This window comes from Thunnus albacares, chromosome 23, assembly GCF_914725855.1.
Source record: "Thunnus albacares chromosome 23, fThuAlb1.1, whole genome shotgun sequence".
Lineage (NCBI taxonomy): Eukaryota > Metazoa > Chordata > Actinopteri > Scombriformes > Scombridae > Thunnus > Thunnus albacares.
The window spans coordinates 6,497,475-6,521,558 of NC_058128.1; the positions used below are offsets into that span (position 1 = coordinate 6,497,475).

Genomic DNA, 24,084 nt, shown 5'->3' on the forward strand with positions numbered 1-24,084 from the left:
TTAATGGATCTTAGAATTATTAGAGTATTTATTGATTATTATTTTTCACCCTGACTAATTTATTGTACTATTTTTATCACTCTATTTATGAGATGTGTGATGTGTAGTAATTATTTGGTATTGTACAGCTAATTTTCCCTCTGGAACAATAAAGTCTTATCTTATCCTAAATTGAAGTGTAATTGCTGCTGTTTTTCTGCATTTAATCACAGCAACGTTAAAAAAAGGGTAAGTCGCTGCTAGTTTTCCGTTAACTTTACACTCCAACGGTTGGGCCGCCATCTCCCTTTCGCTACCAGTGAAGGCGCTCTAACTGGCGCGAGCACACGTCCGTTGGTCGCGAGGAAGCGGCGACGACGGCGGTTGGAGAAGAGCTTTTCGGGAATTGTAGTTCTATGCGACGCTTTAGCAACCGGCTAACAACCAACTTCTAATATAATACGCGCTGGCTGTTCCTGCTGACAACTGCCGCCTACAACTTCAGAATGCAAAACGGGCTGGCGGAGAGCAATGACTGAGGAGTTTGATGAAGATGTGGTATTTGAGGTTTGTATCACGGCCGCTGTTTGTTGACGAAACTTGTAGCTGATGCTTTGTCATACCTACCCGGGCAGAAATAGACGTTAGGTAGCAAGCTAGTGGGCATGCTAGCCTCACAGTAAGCAGCCGTCTTGCCCTGTTGCCGTGCATTGACAAGCCCAAAACAAATCCTCATATTTGGCTGGTTGCTTACTGTGTTTCTGCCAAGGAGCTTTATTGGTCATGAGAGGGGGCTAAGCTGGGCTAGTGTGCGCATTGTTGTCGGCGTTTCATCATTACTGGACTGGTAGTTGGAGGAGGTGAGGTGGGGTGCAGGGGGGGGGGATGACCTGATCCAATGCGTCGGTTCTGACACATAAAATGTAACGAAGCTAAATACATCTGGCTGGTGACAACATGAGCTGCGACTTCGTGTGACAATGCAAGTGAGTAACATTTCATAGTATGACTGCTACCATTAGGCTATTTGAAGATGGGTGTGTAGAGGCAATATGTGGGTAATAACATTAAACTGCTGTGCAGCTGCCCAGAAGCACCAAAACACAGCAAAGATGCTCCGAGTAATCTTTTTCCCAGCAACAGAGGATCAGCAGTTTGGAGAGAACTGGGTCAGGCATCTTTTAGTCAAATTTTAGCAGGGGATGTTTGCTTATTTCATGGCTGATTAGTTTCAGAGCCTTCTTTGTTTAGGCCAGGGAACAGTGTAATGCCTGTGTATATCTTTGTGCCAGAAGATAGGATTATGACTTTATGACTTGTGCTTACATTCAGTGTCCTGTTTATTGGAGAGAAGCATGTGTGATGACAGTCCTGTCATTTGTGTGAGAGTATGCTGATGTACAGATTCACATGTGAATTCACTTAGGCTTTACAGAATTCCTCCCAGAATAGAATAATAAGCTTCATGGAGGAGAGATCGGCTAAAGGTGGAGCCTCAACTTCAGCTGATGGATCCTGAGGGGAAAGTAGACCGGCTCATGAATCAAAGGTTCTTTTGCCTCGCTTATCAGAGTCGGGACACCTTTTAGATTCATACTGGGGGAAAAAAAACTAGGGCAAAATCAGGTGGAGTTTTAGCTCAAGCAGCACCAGACTAATGACCTAATCACCACTCTTTCTCCTCTTCTCCATCCATCCACTCCTAGCACTATTCTGTCTCCCGCTCTCTATTTCCTCTTCTTCTCATCCAAAATTCCTCAACTATTCCTCAAACTGTCTGACCGTCTCTCTTTCTCTTTGCAGAACTCTCCTCTTTTCCAGTACCTGCACGATCTAGGGCACACAGACTTTGAGGCATGTCCAACGGCATCGCAAGAGGAGGAATATGGAGGACAAGAGGGTGACCTCGCCTCTCCCAACGAAGGTCCACAGAAAACTTCAGTGAGTCCCCGTCATCGCTGACACAAACATGTGACTGCCATCAGCACTGCTGTTCTCTTCCAAAGAAATTATTAGTTTTCATCAACCAATTTACTAATTGACTTTAATTGAAACATTAGTCAGATGTAATCGCTTGTATTACTGCCTGTGCAGATGAGTGCAGTTATACAGAACCTCAACTTGAACTTTTATTGTCCCCAAGATGGAAATTAGTCTTGCTTCTGGTTAAAACACAGACCACACTCAGGCTTGAACATGAAACCTAATAAAGCACATAAAACATACACAAACCTACCTCCCACACACTCAAGCTCACACAAAACTTAATTGTAGTGTACATTAGATGGCATAACCAAAATAACCATAAAACAACAACCAGAAGGATCAATATCTCATAATTAAGTGCTTAAAAGAGACAAATGTTTTGACTTGACCAACTAACTTAATGGCTGCATTTATGTAGCGCTTTTTTTCCAAAGTGCTTCACATTTCTTGCTGCTTACTCACCCATTCATACTCACTCACACACACTCACACACACTCACACTCCCTCCATTGCACCTGATGATTCAGTATCTTGCCCCGGGACAGTCTGACATGTGGACAGGAGGAGCCGGGGATTGAACCGCCACCCACGGTGATTAGTGACAACCCGCCCAACCTCCTACACGTGTGAATATTGTTGTGATGTTAGAGATACTCCTGTCATTTTCAGGAGATATTATTTTCATTCTGACCAAATACAAATAGAGCTAGTACACATTAATAAACATTAAATGTGCTAAAAGGCTATTTTTATCCATAAATAAATCATAAAATGACCAAAAAAATATTGAGAAATTGTGGAGCTCCAACTAGCAATTATATTTATTATCAATTCATCTGCCAATTATTTTCTTTATTAATCATTTGGTCTACAAAATTTTACAAAATAGACAAAAATGTGTCTTGTTCTAAAAGATATTCAATTTACTATAATAGAAGAATAAGAAGACAAGAAAATATTTACATTCTAAAAAGTGGAACCTTTGAATTGTTGACATTTTAGCCTAAGAAATGACCTAAACGATAAAGATATTATCAGAATCGCTGCTGATTCGTTTCCTATCAATCAACAAACCGATTGATTGGGTAACAGTTTCATCTCTAGATCATAAAAACACAACAAATGAGGTTCAACCAACCCAAGACGCCATCAGGTCAGACTCGGTCAACTAATCGTCTAAGTAGGGGGGCAACCCCAACTAGCACCCATAATTACTTTCACTTCAAAGAATCTGCGTCCCTGACCCGGGGCAATATGTGTGTGTGTGTGCGCGCACATGTGTGTTTGTTTGAATTGTGCAGTCAGACAGAAAGTAATTAATTTGACTATTGACTTCAAACAGTGACGCATATTGACACACAGTCACCCACAGCCCAGTTATGTACACTGCTTTATACGCTCCGCTTCAGTCAGACAAGATACTATAGAGATGGCGAGAAGTGTTCCCTGCACACAGATGGAGGTATTTAGTGTTGCATGTTCTCTTTCCTCTCTCTCTCTCTCTCTCTCTCTCTCTCTCTCTCTCTCCTGCATCTCGCTCTCCTGCCGTTGTTCCGATTTTTCGAAGAGATAGTCCAAATGTGATTACAGAGACCACACTCTTGCTTTCTCGCTGACGTTATTCCTGCTGCCTGCTGTGAGCATCCTCTTACAATCTACATCTTTCTTTTTTGTTATTATTCACATGTTATATGTTTGTTTTATTTTTTTTTATAAATGGATCAGTGTGCGCTTCAACTCTGCAATCAAAGGATTAAAAATCCGCAAACTCTTAATAAAGCTGGCATTAATCTAACAGTTGATGTCTGTAGTTGGACTCGACCTGTGGTTTAGTCAGATGAGTAATGTGTCCGGGGTAGCTCAGAATCACTTGACTCAATCTCCTCTCTTCCTCCTCCCCTCCCTCCCCCCCCCCCCTCCTCTTCTTGCTACGGGAAACGGTGTTGTGTTGGCTTCGTTCAGGAACTTTCCGTACGTGTCACGCTTCCTCTCTGGTGTGCTGTTGTTGTAAGGAGTTAAGGAGGATGAGGGATCGAGATGAGACAGGAAAGCTTTTGGGTCGTCCCCCTGTGACCAATTTCCTGCAGCTTAGATAGAGCTGGAGCCGAGGTAAACACCTTGTTCACGTACATGGATCATAGTTCATCTTTCATTACGTTACCAATAAAAGGCTAAATTGTGAATTATTTATTTATTTTTCCGCTGTTTTACTGAACGCAGCCCGGAGAGGCCGTTTGTGGTACGGTTCGTGACAGAAATAGTCCTGTTTAAGAATGAAAGAAGAGAGAAGTTCAAACCTTTCGGCTCCTCTCTCACCTCCGCTGGTCAGTCGCTGGTCAGTCGCTGGTCAGTTGGTGTAAATGTCAGATTGTGTGATTTGGAAACAGCGCGGCGCAACCCGGTGTAGGAAGGGTGTTGAGGGAGGGGGTTTCCGAAGCTACTCGACCATCAGACAAGCACGCCTGACCGCAGCCCTAATCTGCTGACTATGCTTTTTATTCATTGATTATTTAATATAAAGTGTCCATCCAAAACATAAAGATGTTCACTTCCAAGAACAAAGAATGATATAAAAATCTTCAAATTTGAGAAGTTAGAACAAGCTAATGATTGCTACTTTTTAGAGCTGCAACAACTAGTCAATTCAACGAAAAATAATCCACAAATATTTTGATTGTCGGTTTATCATTTAAGTCATTTTTTAAAGTAAAAATGCCAAAAGTTTGAAGTTCCTGCTCATCGTTTCAGAGGATTTTCTGCTTTTATTAGTCTTAGCTTGTAGTAAATTCAAAATATTCTTTGATTTTGGACTGTTGGTCGAACAAAGCAGGCATTTTTCACTGTTTTGTGATGTTTTATAGCCCGAAAGGTTATCAAGAAAATAATAGTCAGATTAATTGATAATAATAATAATAATTGTTAGTTGCAGCCCTACTATTTTTGCTTGCAAAATGACGTTAACAGAAAAACACACAGAGCTTTTGTTCATTTATTATCTACCAATCGATTAATTGACTAATTGTGTAACATATATATATATATGTAACATACGGTGTATGTCCGTTCTCTCACATTGTTGTAAGTGTTCCCTGTGTGACACCAAGCAGAACACTGATGAGCCACAACAACACTGAGCCGTGATATTAACAGAAGTGAAAGTAATCCGTGTGCGGTTTACATCATCTCCGTGATAGTATCTGATGCGATTAACAATAGAGTTGTGTTCTACTCGGAGCGTGCACACACACACACACACATACATGAATGCACATGTGAATAACCCCCCCCCCTCCTCCTCTCGTCCGGAAGCTCAGTCTCCAATCAGTAATCAATATGACCGGAGCCTTTAGACTAATAACACTTGTGCTTTTCCCCCCGCAGAGAAGGGTCATCATGCAGGATGCCTGGTCTAGATCAATAGCTTCATGCTCACACACACTTCACACACACTCACGCTTCACATGTTATGCTGCTTGTTCTCTGATTTTTAACTTTATTTAAACATGAACGGAAAAAGAACAAACATCTCCCCCCTTTTTTTTTATTTTTATTTTTTTTTAACAAAGCATTTTTCTGATTCCATGAAACACGAAGTAGATTAGTGAATATAAATCCTATTCACGATTAGGCTTTACACATTTTAGGATTTTTCGAGGCTCTTAGCACCTGCAAGCAAAACAACGAGCAACGTTTTCAAGCCTGAGGTTCGTTATATATGGAAATGTCAGAGCACTTTCAACTGTGTGGCTCTAGATTTGTCTTTCTGGTCGGGACTGTTTACAGTGGGAGTCCCCGCTGCTGGGAATGCAGAGATTCTTTGGAAGTAAGACGTGAAACAGAGATGTGTGTGTTTGCATAGTGCTTCTCTCTTCTTTTATTTTCTTTTTTTTTTTTTTTTTTCCTAGAACTCAAAGAATCCTTCCTTTCCATCTGACAACCATATATTTTGAAAGGATAAAAGTTTTATTGATGCTGAATGCCAAAATGGAAATTAAACAAAGAGAAGCAGTTATGTGTGTGCCACAGTGGTGCTGCATAAGCCCCACGAGTGAGTGTAATATAAACACATATTGCACTAATTGTTGTTGCCTCCTGGACAAAATCAACTATTCCAGGGAAATTCTCTCGTAGCTGTGTAACGTGTGATTCCTATGAAAAATACAGATTGCAATGATACACTAGTGAATGAGTTGTCTAAGTCTGGAACATATTTAAACGGTACTGAATGGGGAATGAAAAGGGGGGTGGCGGTAGTTAATTGACTGAGGAATAATATTTTCCTGTGTGTTTGATCTGCAGGGAGGACCTTTATGGAGACTGGCTGAAGCCTTGTGGAGATGGAGCCCCATTCACCAGGCCGCTGCATCTCGTAAGCTGGAGCAGCAACTGGTGGGTAGAACGGGCAACGGAAAGGAATGCTGGCACTAAAACCATCAAGGCATCTGTTGTCTTTAAACCCCTTTTTTTTTTGTACCTCGCTCTTTGCAGGACTGTGTGTTCGGTCAGTACTCGGTGAGGTGCATTCTGGACCAGGATGTGCTGCTGCAGGAGGATGTGGAGCTGATTGAGCTGTTAGACCCCAGCCTGCTCACACTGGGCTCTTCGCCCTCTGGCTCACCCAGCCGAGCCAGCGCCCTGCCCAGACCGAGCCTCATCGCCAGACCCTCGCTATGGTACGCTGTTAGGAAAGAAAGAAACACACACACACATTGATCACAAGAAGATATAATACATTTCATTACAGCACCATCACAAATGTAAAACTATGGCCTTAAATATTACCTTTACAAACTGTACTGTGTTGTTAGATGTTACTTTGTCCACCCAGTGTATTGTTTTTTGTAAATGTGCAAGATTTCAAAGATTTTCAGCATTGACAGATTAATTGATTATCAAAATAGTTGTTAGTTGCAACATCTAAGAAACTGGAATCAGCTGTAACTGCTCGGTATTTTTACTTGATAAATGACTTAAATAATTAATTAAATAAAGAATGAACAAAATTCCATATTTTATTAGTTCTAATAATATTTTATTAATCTCAGCCACACACAGATCTCATGATCTAAACTGTGAAACGGTCATAAACACTATAATCAAAGTTCCTTCCTGTTCTCCTCGCTCAGGGACATGGCGGGGCTGGTCGGCATGGCTGCGGTGCTGCTGGGTCTGTGCTCTGTGTCTGAGGGACTGTGGTCGCTGGCCGCAGCCCCGTGGGGCCTCGCCCTGCTGGGCTGGATGGGGCTGAGGGGGGCCACGCTGTGGAAACGGGGCCGCATGCAGAGAGGCGTCCACGCCAGAGCCACGCAGCTCCAGACTCTGGTCCACAACAGCAAGACTCTGACCGGCTTGTCTCGCAAAGCCCTTCGCCTGGTGCAGGAGACCGAGGTCATCTCCCGAGGGTTCACCCTGTAAGTGTGCTCGTTTTATGTCCACATACGTTCATATCACCCAATCACATGATGTAAAAATTTGCATTCATTTCTCCAGCTGTCACTACTGTCTCATTAATCCACTCCCATGTTGGTAGAGTCCTGTTAGTTAAGCTAATTCTTCAGGTGGTGTTGTTTATCTATAGCTTTAGCATCATCTATAGAAAACACTGTCTGTCCGACTTAGTCCTTGAATCACCAAGTGATTTTAGCATGTCATACTGTCTCCTCCGTCACTACTATCTGGTGTTGTTTACATTTCTGTGTAGTCTTCATGTCTCTGTTCGTGTTTGTCTCGTCTTGTGTGTCGTCTCGTTCAGTGTGATGTCATGTGTTCAGTGTTGTGTGTGCCCCCCTGCCTCTTTGGGACGTCTCCACAGTTGTATCACATTTCACTTGTCAAGTTTGCTCGACAGGGTGAGTGCGGCCAGCTCCTTTAGCAGGGCGGGGCCGGGGGCGGTGCCACGCGGCCAGCAGCTGATCGGACTGAGGAAGGCCCTGTACCGGGCGCTCCGCTCTGCCTTCAGAGCCTCGCGAAGAGCCACCTGTCACATGCTCAAGGCATATCCTTTACCTGTTGAGAATAACGGCCTGAATATGGCCTGTTTTGTAGCGACTGGATTTGGTTATTAGTGTAAAGCTGAGAACATATTGACAAACAACCAGCTCTTCTTCTTCTCTGTCAGGTCACTAAAAAGCAGTCAGCATTATAACGTCTCTTTTAAATGTTCATATGTCCTTAACTTATGAACTATGTCAGTCAAAAGATGGCATTCCTTTACCATAGTGCCTGCTTTCCTTGTGTCTAGGGCTTTGGAATAATGTGACACTTGCTTAAAGATACTGTTGCATCCAAAAGCAGTCAGATATACAGTATATAACTTGAGTATAGATGTGAAAAGGTTAAAGAGAAAAATATGATTTTGAGGTTAACAGTTGTTACTAAGCAAGAGGAGAATGTTGATTCTTCAGGGTCTCATATGACGACTTTTAAAGTTGATGCCTTTAAGTCATTTATAGGCATAAAAACGCATTTGAAGTAACAAATTTAAATAGATGAATATGTCTGTAAATACACACATTTTTAAGGGTGACGTGTCCTTAACGCTTCCCAACGTTCCCTCTGAATTCTGAGATTGATAACGTGACCAACTATGTGTCTGCGGTGCCTCTTAAGGAGCTGGGCCTCGGCCTGGGAATCGAGCACCTGGGTGACGAACAGGCCCAGGAGCTTACAGACGACTACAGCCTGCCTGCCCTGAAGGTAAAGCCTGAGGGGGGAACCAGGGCGTGCTGGTAGCGGCGGGAAAAAATAGAACCAAAAAGTCCATAGAAACGTCTCTCAATCCACTTAATCCACCTCTCTGCTTTCAACCTGTAAGCTCAGTGTCTTGCAAACTCTTTACAGATTTGTCAGAGCTTTGAGTAGGTCGATGGCGTGAAACTCAAGTAGCGTATTCATGAACTGACCTCAATTTTGCTCTTGAGGTAAAAAGACTGAAACAAGAAACCCTTGACAGTTAAGAAAGCAAAGTCCAAGAAAGGAGTGGGTTGTACTTTTCTGCATGAATGGTATTTAGTCAGTGTTTGTTGGTTTGTCCTCCTGCAGATGCTGTTCCAGCTATGGGTGGGACAAAGCTCTGAATGTTTCCGTCGACTTGCTCTCCTCCTGTCACCGCGGCGAATAGAGGAGCAAGAAGAGGTCGGTCCGAAAGGAGACAACTCCCCTCCTCCTACGCCAGCGTTACACCGGTCCATCGCCGCGGTGACCGAGCCCCTCCATCACGCTCTGGCCAGCTGTCTCGGGGAAGTGCAGCGCAGCTACGACTTCCACCGCCACTTCGAGACCCAGCCGAGGACGACGGGCTCCGACAGGACCGGGCGAGCCAGGGAGAAATGCCGAGAGCTCAACACCCTGCACACCTCCATCCGAAGCCTCCAGCTGCACCTCAAGGCTGTGCTCAGCGAGTGAGACACACAAACACACACACACACACACTGGCCTCATTTTACACCTCCCATAAGATGAAACTTTAATGACCAATATGGAGGAAACTGGGTCGCTGTACAAGCAAAGCAGTAATAACACACAGTAAATAAAATAGTACATAAAAAGATGGAAACTGGGGTTGTAAATATGATTTTTTTTTGGATGTATATCCAGGTAAAAGTCATAGCAATCAGAAAGGAGCTGGTGGTGATTAAGAGAAACAGAAGAATTAGGTTTTAGGACGTATTTTTAAACTCTGAGACAACTGAGAAGTGTGTTGAAGACTAGAAAAAGGCACTTCAATCAGCACACAGAATATAAAAGTGCCATTTAATGACCTTTCACGTTTCACACTAGAGACCTAAAAGCCAGCAGGTAATCACACCTCCAGTTTGTACCCTTCTACGAATCTGCGTCTATTTTAAACCCGAGTCTAGCTAGATTTCTTGTGCGCTTTTTGTTACATTCCTCGTCCCTCTTCTCTGTGCGATATCTTCAGGATGATCATTCTGGAGGACGACCTGGAGAAGTTGATGGTGTCCAAAGAACTGGCGGAGTTGACGCTGGAGGGTTACAAGGACCTCAGCGACCGGCTGCACCAGCTGCAACCGCACATGCAAGCCAGCTCCGGCTGCTGGGAGGACACCATCACCCAGGTGGAGCGCATGCTGAGACGGGCCAACGCCTGTCCGGGTGAGCAGAGTCAGACTTTCCACGGTGTTACAGATGTTTCCTCACACATAATTTCCCAATTTACTATAAAATATGTGCAAGACAAACCAGTGACACCCCTTCTTTAGACGTATATCGGTTTCCACATTTAAACTGAGGCTATTTTTAGCGCAGACTTCCTCCTTCCCCCTTCCTTTGCCGTGATTCAAAACTACTGCCAGTCATATAGGAAGTACGTGTCTTCCCCAGAATTTAAGAGAAGAGAAACACAACCAAACCAAACTCCAGAAATAAGTTGTTGAGATCATCATTTTTTTTATTTATTTCAATAATATCAGTGCACATCATCTCTGCAGGTAATGCTGAGTGCGCGGAGCATTGTGGTCCTCCTGTACCCGAGATCCCTGCTCCTCCTCCTTCCTACCCCTTGATCCTGGACAGAGACCCGGTACCGGAGGAGCTGGTAAGATGATCCACGAGTGTCACGATACAAATCTAGAGCTGATTTCGCTACATTTTCAGCGACCGCAGCTCTTGTCTCGTTTCCCCGTCGTCAATCTCTCCCCGCCGCTTCGTTTCACCAGGAGTGGGAGGCCTACGTGTCGGACTCGGACTCGGACGGTGAAGGCAGGGGTTCTTGGTGCGACATGTTGACACCGGAGGAACGGGAACGCCAGCGCAGGGAGAGGGAGGAGTCTCGTCGCGTCCTGTCAGAGCTCAAAGCTGTGCTGGGCTTCCGTGCGTCCGAGGGCGAGAGGATGAAGAGGAAGCAGCTGCTCTTCAACGACCAAGGTCTGCACTGAACCGTGTCATCTCTCCTCTGTGATCATTTAAATACGATGAGACTTTGGTTTCACTGATGGTGGGTTTTCCTGGTTGTTGTTTATTCGCCTGTTTTCATCCCGTCTCCATGTTTCTCCCACATTTTTTTTTTATTACTGGCAAAGTGTTTAGACCTTGTTACTGTACAAGCCGGCACTTGGCTAACACTCAGGATGATGATGATAATACGAGGTAGTACGTGTGTGCTTCCTTTTCTATATTTAGGCAGCAAATTCAGGGAAGGAAAGACTAGAGATTATCTGCACTGCATCTGTCTATAAATAAAAGTAAAAAAGTGACCTTCACAAGTTCCTAATGCTCAAGGTAACGCTGTCAAACTGTCCAAATGCCCAAAAATATTAAATATATGATATAAAAGAGTGAGAACACCAAGTTGCCACTTTTGAGACGCTTAAACTTAAAAATATCTGATTTGTTTTTCTTGATGAGACTTTAGCGATTATATTTCACTGGATACAGCTTCTCAGATGTGATGATTTACTGTTTTATATTATTATAAATAAATCTCTTTGGATTTTTGACTGTTAGTTACACAAAACAAGCAATTTGAAGATGTCAACTTGTGTATTTTTCACTATTTTCTGACATGTTATAGACTAAACAACTAATAGTATATTGATTATGACAGAAATAGCCTGTAGATTAAACATTGATGAACATAATTTTAACTAGTTGCAGCACTAATCCAGTCAAACTGTTGCATTACAGTTAAATACACCATCAGTGTGCTATCAATCAGAACATATATGTATCACATTTGTAATTCAAGGTCAAAATTTATGTATCAGTCCAACCCTAAATTAAACATTTCTTCTTTGTTCTTGCAGCTGCTGTGCCACCTTCAGCTCGCAGTGACGGTTCAGATCCTGCCGTGGAGCCTTCAGGCGCTCCGGCCTCTGTGGGCTCAGCAGAAAGTGGAGACGAAGAAGGAAACCACCTATCAGAGCGCGCTGCAGGAAACGAAGGGGAGGAAGAGGAAGGAAAAGACGAGAGGGTGGGGCCTGACCCCTCCACAGAGCCGGTGACGGAGTTCAGCTGCGGTTTGGAGGCGGAGGGAGGGGAGGCGGGAGGAACTTCGGTCTGCGCGAGAGGAGGAGGCGGAGCGTCCGAGCTGCACCAATACGACGGCGTCCTGGAGGAAGGGGAGGCGCAGAACGGTCTGGACTGCTTCCTGAAGCCGAAAGTCCCCGCTGTCACTGTGATGGACAGACTGACGGAGATGCACGGCTCGCAGGCTCTCAGCTTCAGCTCCGCCCTCGCCGCACAGGTGGCGGCGCGCTCGCACTCGCTCATCAACATGGAGGAGCAGACGTTCGGAGACGAGGAGGAGGATGAAGAAGAAGAAGAAGAAGAAGAAGAAGAGGAAGAAGAAAGCAACAGACGAACCCCTGAGAAGGACTGAAATCAAACCCCGCTGCTGCAACCGAGCACTGAGCAGAGACTGTATTTATGTCTGATTGTCTGGGTGTCTTTTAATCGATGGGTCTGTGTCACATCTTAACTGTTTTATGGTGTGGAGATATTTCAAAATTTACGCCACTCTCTGTTACCGATCCGTCCGTGTTACATTACCCACGATTCTTACTGCTCTTTTGCTGTTAAAACTCAGGTACCAGAACCACTACAACAAAAACACGACCTTATGGTGTTAAGGTCGGAAGACCAGAATGTCTACAGTTTACTTGGTGACATCCGCATAGTGTATATCTCACAATCGTTCGGTAGATGTGGAAACAAAGATTGTAAGAAACATAAAAAAAACGGTTTTAATTGCAGTTTACTTAAAACACTCCGAGTTATTTTATTTGTCAGGAAAGCAGAAGGTTGAATCAGCTGATCTTAATTCTTTCAGGCGGACAGATACATACACACCCACGAGAGCTAGAGGGAGCTCTGCGAGAAGAGGAAGTGGATCACTATTTTTACCGTCAGCGCTTTATTTTTGTCCCGGCCCCCCTCCCACCTGATTGGACACAATAGGGTTACACATAGCCGACCATACATTCACAATCCTATTTTCAAGTGGCATATTTGGAATACAATGCTATTGTATGTAAAAAAAAAAAAAAAAAAAAAAACAATCCACGGAGCGTCTGTGTTTACACTCGGCGGAAAGGGAAGGTCAGGAAGCCTCGTTTATGACTCGACACTTTATGGACTGAATTGTGTGATGTGGATGGCATGAATTCATTGAGCTGTGCTGCTGCTGTGAGGTTTAAAAATCCGATACGAAGAGGAGGGGTGATTTTTAAAATATAAATAAATAAAAAAGAAGAAGAAGAAGCATTTTCTCTCATGTGAGGGCAATCTATAACTTTTTTTTTTTTGTTTTGTTTCATATGAAGTTGCCATAAGAGTGACAGCCCTGATGTGTGTGTGCCCCCCTCCACCACCTCCTCCTCCTCCTACCCTGCCCCAAGTCTTTCTTGTCACCATGTCTGCCTTGTCCTGACCCCTCCCTGCACCCTCCCCTCAGGGGGGTGAGGTCTATTACCCCCTCCTGCATTTTTTCCAATGTGAAAATAAAATATCATTCTGGAAGTGTTCGATGTATCCTGAAGTCTTTTCTGACACTCATGTTTGTCTGTTTGCCAGTCAGAAACAGGTTTGGTGGTGTTACTTGATATGTTTTGTGGGATTCTGCATTTGTCTGACCCACAACAGCTGCTGCTTCCCCTTTAAGCTGTTCTTGCCTTTTTCTTTGCAGGAGAAACCTGATGTGGTGGACTGAAGACTTAACTTTTAAGTCCCCCTGTCTCGGGGATTTAATACATCTAAGAAGGGGGAACACCACATTTCAGTAACTCTATCTCTTGACTTTTAAGCTCAGCTTTAAACACATCATGGAAGGATTTGACTCCCAATGAGGCCACACATACCGAAACTGTCCTGTAACATGTCACGAACACAACAAAATGTGCATCAAGTAGTGAAAGAGCTTCTAAATATAAAGAAGAGCACAACTTTATTAGTGACATTATTTAATTAGATCATTTACTGTTACAGCTTTGCCATCTAGTGGCCAATGCTGATACTGCAACTGGTGCTTAGGATCTCAAATAAGATTTTATAAAATATAAACATATTTGTGTGGAAAAATTTAACACATAAATAATCCAATATCTTGCTTCTTCAAATATATTAGTTTAATTGATTATTTAATTTAATCTATTCCGTTCTGTATTCTGTATTTAGTGTACTTAATGTCTTATTTGCTCCTTTTTCATTGATAAGGTCATTAGTGCAGTTTAATACTTATTTCTATCACTTCACGGGATATTTCTTCATTAGACTCACTGATCGGTGCAGAAACTCCACTTTAGCTGATTCAGCATGTTTTACTTTGTGCTGCGTTCAAGGTCTCTCCAGAAGCTCCGATTTCTGATAAAACACGTTAGTAAGCCTAGCTCTCAAATAATATGAGATAAAATAAGACTTTATTGATTCCCAGGGATGGAAATTCACACATTAAAGCAGCATGAGAGATATGCTTAGAGAAAAAAAAAACACAAGGAACTAAATGAATGATATAAATAATAAAGGAATAGAGAAATGAAGGAAATTAAAATACGTTAGAATTAAGGCTGCAACTAATTTGTCAATTAGTCCAAGGCAACATCTTCAGATTTTAGATTTTATTCAACCAGCAGTCCAAACCAAAAATATTCAGTTTACTACTGTGTACAATAAAGAAAAGCATTAAATCCTCAATTATGAGAAGCTGGAACCAGTAAATGTTTGTAATTTTTACTTTAAAAATAACTAAAATGATAATTTGATTATCAAAATAATTGATGATTAATTTTCGGTCAATCAACTTATCGATGAAACAACTAATCATTGTAATTCTACTTAGAGTAGTCTATGTAAAGGAATTTTTCAAATATTTGTGCAATAGAAATAATAAACTCTGCATCCTCACTGAAGTAATTAAGTGACTTGTTAGACTTTTACCGATAATATAAATATTATAATATAAATAAACTAGGTATATAAACTAAGTGTTGACTAAAAATACAATATGCATAAACATACATCATATTCAAATAATTTGTATGATATGCAATACTTGTGCAGGATATGTAATAATGTAGAGCTGCAACAATTAATATATTGTTTGCCAACTATTGCCTGTTGACAATTGATTAATTATAAAATGTTCAAATTCTCAAATGTTGGATATGGATATTTTCTGGTTTCTTTAGTACTCTTTTATAGTAATCTGAATATCTTTGGGTTGTGAATAAAACAACAAACAAAAACATTTGAAGATGTCACCTTTGGCTTTGAGAAACAAACAACAACAATGATTAATTGAGAAAATAATCGACAGATTAATCAATAATGAAAATAATTGTTAGATGCAGAATTATAATATACAAACACCATACAATAATAATACAATACTATTATATATATATATACTGTAAATAAAATATAAAACACACCAATAATAATATACTACTACTACTACTACTACTACTACTACTAATAATAATAATAATGTTTATTATTATTATTATTATTATTATTATTATTATTATTATTATTATTATTATTATTATTATTATTATTATTTTCATCATCATCATCGTCGTCGTCGTCATCATCATCATCATTATTATCATTATCATTATTATTATTATTATTATTGTATACATTCCGAGTGTCCATGAAGGCAGCATCACAAACAGCACTCCCACAATCCCTGGCGCTTCCTCTTCCAGCAGCAGCCTGAGATCATGGCGGACGTGGCTGCGGAGCAGAAGCTCGTCCCAGACCGGGAGCTGAACGGGGAGGCGGAGGACCGGGAGGAGAACCGGGAGGAGGCCGAGCCGGTGGAGGAGACCGCAAAGAAGAAGAAAAAGAAGAAGAAGAAGAACAAGTCTGCCACGACAGGTGAGAGAGTCCGCAGCAGCTTCAGGCTAACAGGCTAACAGGCTAATGTTACTGAGTAGAGCGGAGTCAAGTTAGACAGATTGAGCACACCCGGAAATACTGGGAGGATGCCTTCAAAATAAAGGCATCAGAATCGTTGCTCGTGGAAAAGTGATTTAATTATTGCTTCATTGGGTCGCGGATCAACCTAAAATTATTGATTTATTGGGTTGTAGATCAGCAGACTGATCACGTAAGTCGTCACTATGATCATGAAATTAATTACTTGGTAAAGGAGGCCTGGAGGTGCGTGGTAAACATATTGGTTATGTTAGAAAAATACGTGTAATAAAACTGTGTTTTATTTCATTTAAGATCAATAAACTTTTGTTAAATGTACATTTCGATTTGTGGGTATGGATATAATTTCAATGAATATCCAATATTAATTAGCAATTTATTATATTATATAAATGCACTTCTGTTTTCCAATGTTGATGAAAACTTATGGAATCAAAAAGTATATTTTCCAAACATATCTTCAGTCAGAGATTGTATGGCATCTATTATGATGCTTTTAATGTCACACCCTAAAAATTAGCATGAGGACAAAACCAGAATAAGTAAAACTGTGTTTCTGGCACTTCAATATTCAAAAACAGAAACCTACGCAGATGTTATTCTTACACTACTGAAGAAAATGGTTTGCGTGGTAAACGCGTACATAATCTGGAAGAAACGTCACTGTATTGGTCAGAAAATTGTTATAAAAGATCAACATGTTGTAAAATTCCAGAGAAATGGGCTTGGTGTTGTTGAACGTGACGTTTATATTGAAAGTCATGCCGGAAGCGCTGTGATGAAACATGGCGGACTTGACGCAGATCCTCATTAGCCATGTGGGTTGTGTAGCTGCGGCGCCTGTCAGGCCTCATGAAACACGCCGGGCTGTGGTCAGAGTCACAACCAGGATCAGAGACGTTTTACTGGGTCGACAGAAAGAAAGTCATCGATCACTCGAATCGAGAGAAAAAAAACAAAACAAAATCAGCTGCTCAAACCGCTTCCTCTGGCTTTAATTCCCCTCCGGTTGAGCCTCAGCCAAGTTTTCCTGTTTCGTAATTTGTCAGAGTTATTATATAAGACTGAAGGACTCGAAAGGAGGATTTTTTTTTAAATAAATCAACCAGATTAAACACGTGAATACATTTAAATCCAAACTCCAACAAAACAGCTGCAATTTAAAGACAATTTAGCAGCTGTCAGGTGTTTATAGCTCATAAAACATGATACAGGTTGATTAAAAGCAAAGTGTCTCTAGTCTTTCCACCCGGAATACAACTGAATAATTAGATAACATCAGTTTTCATAATAAAGTCACTTTGCAGTGGTTTTCCACTGTCTTTTTCCTTATAAATGTTGCATCTAGAAACAATTTCTTGACGTTTATTTATGTTTTGGTTGTTGTTTTGTTACTAACCTGAATGCCTTCTTGCTGTGGAGAAAGAAAAAATAGTTGTACTTCTCCTCTTAGAAAGGAAATGTCATTTAAAAAGTGGCAAAAATGAAGGTGGATGTGTTGAAGGATGTTCATGTTTTAACATTTTTACTAAATGGTTTGTCTGTGGTTCATCTTTATAATAAAATTCCCAGAAAAATAATTTTTATCTTGTTGTATGAGCTGTGTTTCAGAATAAAATGACATTTAATTTTTCCAAATCAACACTGTAGTTTAAAAAAATTCATCCTTCATTATTAATTTTCTCGTTTTAGCTGCTTTGTACATATTTTAAGAGACCTGCTGTTTTCCCATGTTGATTAATTGTCAACAATTTCGTTAATTGTTTAATTTGTTAGGCAAAAATATAAGAAAATCTCTGGTTCTAGTTTTTTGAAACGTGAGGATTTGCTGCTTTTATCATCATAACGTCAACTTGGACTTGAATATTGTTGTTTTTCTCAATTTAACAATTAGATGATTAACTATAAAAAAAAAAAAAAAAGTCAACACACGAGCCGATAACGAACACAACTGTAGCCGCGCTCTCCCTCCTCTTTGTGCAGCTTTTTGCTGACGCAGCACCTGTCGGCTGAAGCTCGTTAGATCGCTTATTGGAGTGTGTGCGCTTGTAATTGTTATTGACGTTATTTCCCCTCGCCGCCGCAGGCACCGAGGCGGAGACGGACGGAGTCGCCGACGTGACCAAACAGCTGGAGAAGCAGGCGATAGAGGACAAAGAGAAGGAGGAGGACGGCGAGGAAGGTAACGCCTGAAAACACACATCCATCCGCTGTGTTGACACAGCGGCGACGCGTCAAATATCAGATGTTCTAATCCCCCCCCCGTCTTTGCTCGCACAGATGGAGATGACGGAGAAAACACTGCAGGGAAAAAGAAGAAGAAGAAAAAGAAGAAGAAAGGACGTAAGTTGATCACGTTTTCGGCTCTTTGTGTTGTAAATTCAGACCTTTACTGTAAGACGTCGGTTTGTCAGTTTGATGGGATGTTTTTTTTTTTGCCTTTTTCCTCGCAGCCAAAACTCAGACTGATCCCCCATCTGTGCCCATCTGCGATTTATATCCAACTGGAGTTTTCCCCATCGGACAGGAGTGTGAATATCCCACCTCACAGGACGGGTAAGAAGCCACATCAGAGCACGTTTGTTTTCTTTGTCTTTTTCTTGACTTTCTACATCTTATTTTGTTGGTTTTACACTCAGTTCTGCTTGATTTTTTTATATTATTTTCTTGTTTTATTGTCTCTTATCTCCCTCTTTTGCTTTTCCATCTTCTAAAAACCACATCATAACCTCTGATTTGAAAAGTGCTGCAGCAGCTCTGCAACTAATGGATTATTTTTTATGATCCATTAATCTGTTCGGCCAATAAAACGTCCAGAAACAGTGAAAAACAGTCGTCATCACAATTTCCCAGAGTTCAAAGCGATGTCTTGTTTTGTCTGACCAGTGATCTAAAACCCCCCAAAATATTCAATATACTCTCATTTTAGATGAGGAGAAGAAGAAGAGTCTCCCATTTGAGAAGCCAGAACCATCACGTTTGGCATTTTTAACTTGAAAAATGACTCAAACGATTAATCGATCATCAAAATAATTAAAGGTTGTGTAAAAGCTCGTTTGGACACACAAATAAAGTCACAGTGTCGTATTTTGCAGGTTGTGTAAAAAGTCATCCTGCCTCTAATTTAACAATATTGAATTTGGTGTCTGGACACTAAAAACATGTTTATTTTCAGGGAGAGGCTGGTCCACTGCAGGTGTTTAAATTAGCTTTAAAAAACTGCTCTCATGTCTAAATTTAACCTGCAGACGGTTTGAGAACGAGCTCATCACAGTCTGTCAAAGTTTGAATTTGAACAAATTCCACTCAGACGTGAACAATGTTTAAATATTCTGATTTGCATGTCAGTAAAAAGTCGGGTGGTGATAATAACTCTGAAGCTGCTTGTAAAGACAGACGTCGCTAACTGTGTGCAGACGAACTCACTGACCCCGGTCAGGTGACGGCGGCCAGACGATGAGTCAGCAGCTTCATTGTTGTTTTTACGTTGTAAAACCAGTTACAGCCTGCGGCGGGAACATGTTGAGTTAATCCACTGATGGCTCAGAGTGTTTTATTCCTCATTAAGACTTTTTATTAGAATTTTTTTTTTTTTTAATATAAATCAAAAGGCACCTTTTCTATAATCAGTCTCCCTTTAATATCGATGCGTTTTTTTGCCAGTTTCCTTGTTATAAAATCTGTGTCCGTCTTCAGTCGCAGCGCGGCGTGGCGTACGACCAACGACGAGAAGCGGGTGCTGGATAAAGCCAACGAGGAAGTGTGGAACGACTTCAGACAGGCAGCCGAGGCTCACAGACAGGTCCGCCAGCATGTCCGCAGCTTCCTGAAACCCGGCATGACCATGATCGAAATCTGGTGAGACAGTTAAATCCTGGATTCTGCAGAGTTTTAACTTAATTTTTTCTCTGTTGAATAGTGTTTAATTCTCTGTTTCTTGTCCGTCTCTCCTCAGCGAGCGGTTGGAGGATTGTTCCAGGAAGCTGATAAAGGAGAACGGGCTGAACGCCGGCTTGGCGTTCCCCACCGGCTGCTCTCTGAACCACTGCGCTGCCCACTACACTCCCAACGCCGGAGACCCCACTGTCCTGCAGTACGACGACGTCTGCAAGATCGACTTCGGCACGCACATCAACGGTAACGCACGTTCAGATACTTTACAGATTGAAGCGGCTGCCCAAACGACGAGCTGCAGGTCTGAAAAACAAACCTGCATCCTTTCCAACGGCCAGCAGGGGGCGACTGCACTGGTTTCAAAAAGAAGAGCGATTGTTTAGAAGTTAGAGGTGAAACTGTACAAAAAAACTCAGGGCTCTGGAGTCACAGTTCAGTACGTTTTCAGTGGAAACTAATAGTGAAAACTGTTAGTGAAACAGTTTAGTTGCTGCTGTGAAAAATGAAAACAAGCTTTGTGTTTCTTTGCAGGGAGTCAGAACTCCTGCTGACAGCTGTTATATGTTTATTTATGGTAACTGTAACTGTAGTTAGACCAGTTAGTTATGTTGTTGTTTCATTTGAAAAGCTGGAACCAAAGAACTTTTGTCATTTTTGCTTGAAAAGATGAAACAACTGTTCACTAATAGTTGCAGCTTTAAACCAGCAGCTTCCAGAATTATAGAAAAATACACAAAACTCTTAAACATGACTTGCAACAATGGTGAACAGTGATGTGAATTACAGTTTAGTTTATAGAAAAATAAGCAGAATCGTTGGTTTGGGCCTCTACAGTTGCCGTAGTTGTAAACTGATCCTTCTTACCGACTCCAAATGAAAGCAACCAGCTCAGATGTTCTTTAACTGTTGAGCTTTAGAAAACGTTCTGTTTAAAATGAGGTCGAGTGCTGTTAAGTCTCTGAAAGTCGCTCTGCTTTGTTTCCAGGGCGAATCATTGACTGTGCCTTCACTGTCACATTTAACCCAAAGTATGACAAGCTGCTGGAGGCTGTGAAAGACGCCACCAATACTGGAATCAAAGTATGACTTTGACAACACACACACACACATAAACACACAAACACACACACACACACATGTTTCACTCTGATGTGTTGTTTTTTTACTTTTCCTGCAGCTCATGTTTTCTTGTTGTCTCGTTGCAGAACGCTGGTATTGACGTGCGTCTGTGTGATGTTGGAGAGGCGATTCAGGAAGTGATGGAGTCTTACGAGGTCGAGCTTGACGGCAAAACCTACCAAGGTTTGTTCTCATCTACACCTGCATAAGATATATAGACTCTAACAGAAGATTGTAGTTAATTTAATTATTATGCAGGTGTTTTGTGCTGTTTTACAAGAGCCCACATAGGGACCAACATTTCAAACTATCTGGTTCATGCTTGCTCCTTTAAAAAAAACAAAAAAACATTAAATAGATAAAATGAATCCTCCTAAAAATGGTCTTTCTGTTTACATGAAGATTGTGCTGTTGGAAGAGTTTTAGGTTGTTTTTCTGCAGATTTGTTTTATAAATCATGAAAAAACATTTCCTACAAAGCACCCGTTGAACAGTTTCTATACAGTGAAAAACAAATGCATTCATTGGATTTGAGACACTGATTTTACATCATTATAGAACCTGAAAATGACAAAAATACACATTATCAGAGACCAGAGTTAGTTGAACACTCACCTACCAAACAGCAGCTCAGGTTTACAGCATGTTGATGTTACAAAGTGTTTAGTTTGCATCAGGATTTACTGGGTTACATCATGTTTTTCATGTCTTTTAATACTAACACAGCTGTATGTAACACTGTGAACTCATATTTAAAGGTTGTTTTAAAGGTCTGTTTACTATTAAAGTGAGTTCAAGTGCTGCACAATTAGAAAAACCTGAAATCTGACTTTCAGAAACCTTATTATGCAACAACATGACATTTACTGCACATATAATACTATGACAATTATTACTCATATCAGAGCTTCAGCAATGAGTCGACCGACACAATTAATCACCAACTGTTCTGGTAATTAATTGTTTGAGTTTGTTTGAGTCATTTATAAAGAAAACATAGAAAACGTCTGGTTCCAGCTTCTTAAATGTGAATATTTTCTGGTTTCTTTAGTCGTCTGTGATGGTAAACTGTGTATGTTTGGGTTGTTTATTGTTGATCGGGACAAAACAAAACATTTAAGGCTTCACCTTGATGTTTAGGAAACAGTGATCGACTTTTTTCCATTTTCTGACATTTTATAGACTAAATAACTAACTGATTACTCAAGAAAAACAATCGATAATGAACGTAATTGTTAGTTGCAGCTTCACAGTTCATATGCGAACTAATAAACTGTCCTTTTTACAAAATGTCTTGTATTTTATTAATGAAACGTGTGTTTTCTGTTCCAGTGAAACCAATCCGAAACCTGAACGGTCATTCAATCGGCCAGTACAGGATACACGCTGGTAAGACTGTGCCCATCGTTAAAGGAGGAGAAGCAACGAGAATGGAGGTGAGTTAATAAAGACCGTCGTCACTCAGACTCATAAACACATACAGGATGTTTATTTAATAGTTTTCAGTTATTCAGGATGTCTGCAGGTGACGAGTTAAGTCGTCTTTATGGCAGAAAGAAGTTAAACACTTTCATGCTTTAATTTTAAATAACTTCAAAGCTTTTTCAAACCTGCAGAGTTCGTGTTGTTGATTGTGTGTTTTTCATCCTGCAGGAGGGAGAAGTTTACGCCATCGAGACGTTCGGCAGCACAGGGAAAGGTGTGGTCCACGACGACATGGAGTGCTCTCACTACATGAAAAACTTCGACGTCGGCCACGTCCCCATCAGGTAAGAGTTCAGCTGCCGTCGTCATATTTTTCTGTGTTTGGTTTAAAACGTCTTCTGGTAGCCACAGTGGAGATGCACAAACCTGCTGCTGAAATGTTTATACGAATGGATAGAAGGTTAATCAATGCCCTTTTATATACCCTTATAATTAACCTTTAACACCTGATTAAGCTGTTTTTGCATCACACCCTCAACTCTGTGAGTCATAAATGAGTCAAATCAGAATGTTTTTTGATCTCTGGTGAAGATAAACATCCATAAATTAGAAATGTTATTAAAAAATCATCAATAAATTTACAACTTCAGCTCTCCATTAAAAACTCTAAGTATTCATAAGATAAGACAAAGACCAGTCCACTGAAAATATGAGCGATTTTTCATTTTACAATATTTTCATAATTAAATTATAAGTTAAGCAAAAACATCAAACATTTGTTGGTTCCTGGTTCTCAAATTGTGATAACTTATCACTTTTCTTTATCTTTTATTATAGTAAATTGAATATTTTGGGGGTTTTTGACTGTTTATCAGACAAATCAAGACATTTGAGGAAGGTCACCTTTGTGCTCTGGGATACTGTGACAGACATTTTTAATCATTTTCTGGCGTTTTGTCGACCAAACGATTAAATTGAGAAATCCAATTAGTTGATAATGAAAATAACGGTTAGATGCCGCCCTCACTGACACTTTATACTGTTTATACTATTAATTAACAGACATTTGGTTTGTTTTAAACCTGTGTTCATACAGGACAAATTAACTTAATGTCACATTGTGTTTTATAGCATGTAGAGAACAACTGTCGAGTCTTATATTTACTAACAAAATAACAATATTTGATGTCTAGAATCTCTCAAAAACAGGAAGTGAAATTAAAACTGTGGTTGTGGGGTTTCTCTGCTAAAATCTCCGATGTTTACTTCCTTCCTTCTTTCCTCTCCAGGCTGCCCAGAGCGAAGCACCTGCTGAACGTGGTCAACGAGAACTTCGGCACGTTGGCGTTCTGCCGGCGCTGGCTGGACCGCCTTGGCGAGAGCAAGTACCTGATGGCCCTGAAGAACCTGTGTGACCTGGGTATCGTGGACCCTTACCCTCCCCTCTGCGACACCAAGGGCTGCTACACCGCTCAGTTCGAGCACACCATCCTGCTCAGGCCCACCTGCAAGGAGGTGGTGAGCCGGGGAGACGACTACTGACACCCCCCTCCTCTTCCTCCTCCTCTCCCATCCCCCCACCCGCCCCCTTCAACACCACCACCACACCCCCTCCTCCTCCTCCTCCTCCTCCTCCTCCTCCTCACCACCACCACCACACAGGACCTCCAGACCCCGTTAGCAACAGATAAATCAGCTCAAACAGGGAGCGGTTGTCTCAGAGCAGCAGTGAAGGATGCCAAAACGCTACTGTATTCTACCCACAATGCACCACTCACAGCTTG

General features: G+C 41.3%; 2 protein-coding genes across 4 annotated transcripts; both read left to right on the top strand.

The window, feature by feature from the left end:
- The first annotated feature begins 373 nt into the window (after nt 1-373).
- Nucleotides 374-13,449, top strand: vezt (vezatin, adherens junctions transmembrane protein). Of its 3 annotated transcripts, none has more exons than XM_044343274.1 (12): nt 374-546; nt 1,783-1,920; nt 6,266-6,355; nt 6,455-6,639; nt 7,093-7,377; nt 7,803-7,961; nt 8,515-8,662; nt 9,008-9,366; nt 9,888-10,081; nt 10,417-10,523; nt 10,645-10,852; nt 11,731-13,449. In XM_044343274.1, the coding sequence occupies exons 1-12, from the start codon at nt 511-513 to the stop codon at nt 12,303-12,305; spliced, it is 2,484 nt and encodes an 827-aa protein (XP_044199209.1). In that variant the 5' UTR covers nt 374-510; the 3' UTR covers nt 12,306-13,449. The 3 variants fall into 3 exon arrangements, with proteins under 3 accessions (XP_044199209.1, XP_044199210.1, XP_044199212.1); XM_044343275.1 differs by having other exon boundaries at nt 7,815-7,961; XM_044343277.1 differs by lacking the exon at nt 374-546 and adding an exon at nt 638-965.
- A 2,154-nt stretch (nt 13,450-15,603) lies between these two features.
- LOC122975081 (methionine aminopeptidase 2-like) lies at nt 15,604-23,868 on the top strand. Its single transcript, XM_044343278.1, has 11 exons — nt 15,604-15,802; nt 17,949-18,044; nt 18,143-18,205; nt 18,316-18,418; nt 19,559-19,720; nt 19,818-19,999; nt 20,742-20,836; nt 20,962-21,058; nt 22,208-22,311; nt 22,529-22,644; nt 23,590-23,868. Exons 1-11 carry the CDS (start codon nt 15,646-15,648, stop codon nt 23,840-23,842), a joined length of 1,428 nt encoding a protein of 475 aa, XP_044199213.1. The 5' UTR covers nt 15,604-15,645; the 3' UTR covers nt 23,843-23,868.
- The last annotated feature ends 216 nt before the right edge of the window (nt 23,869-24,084 follow it).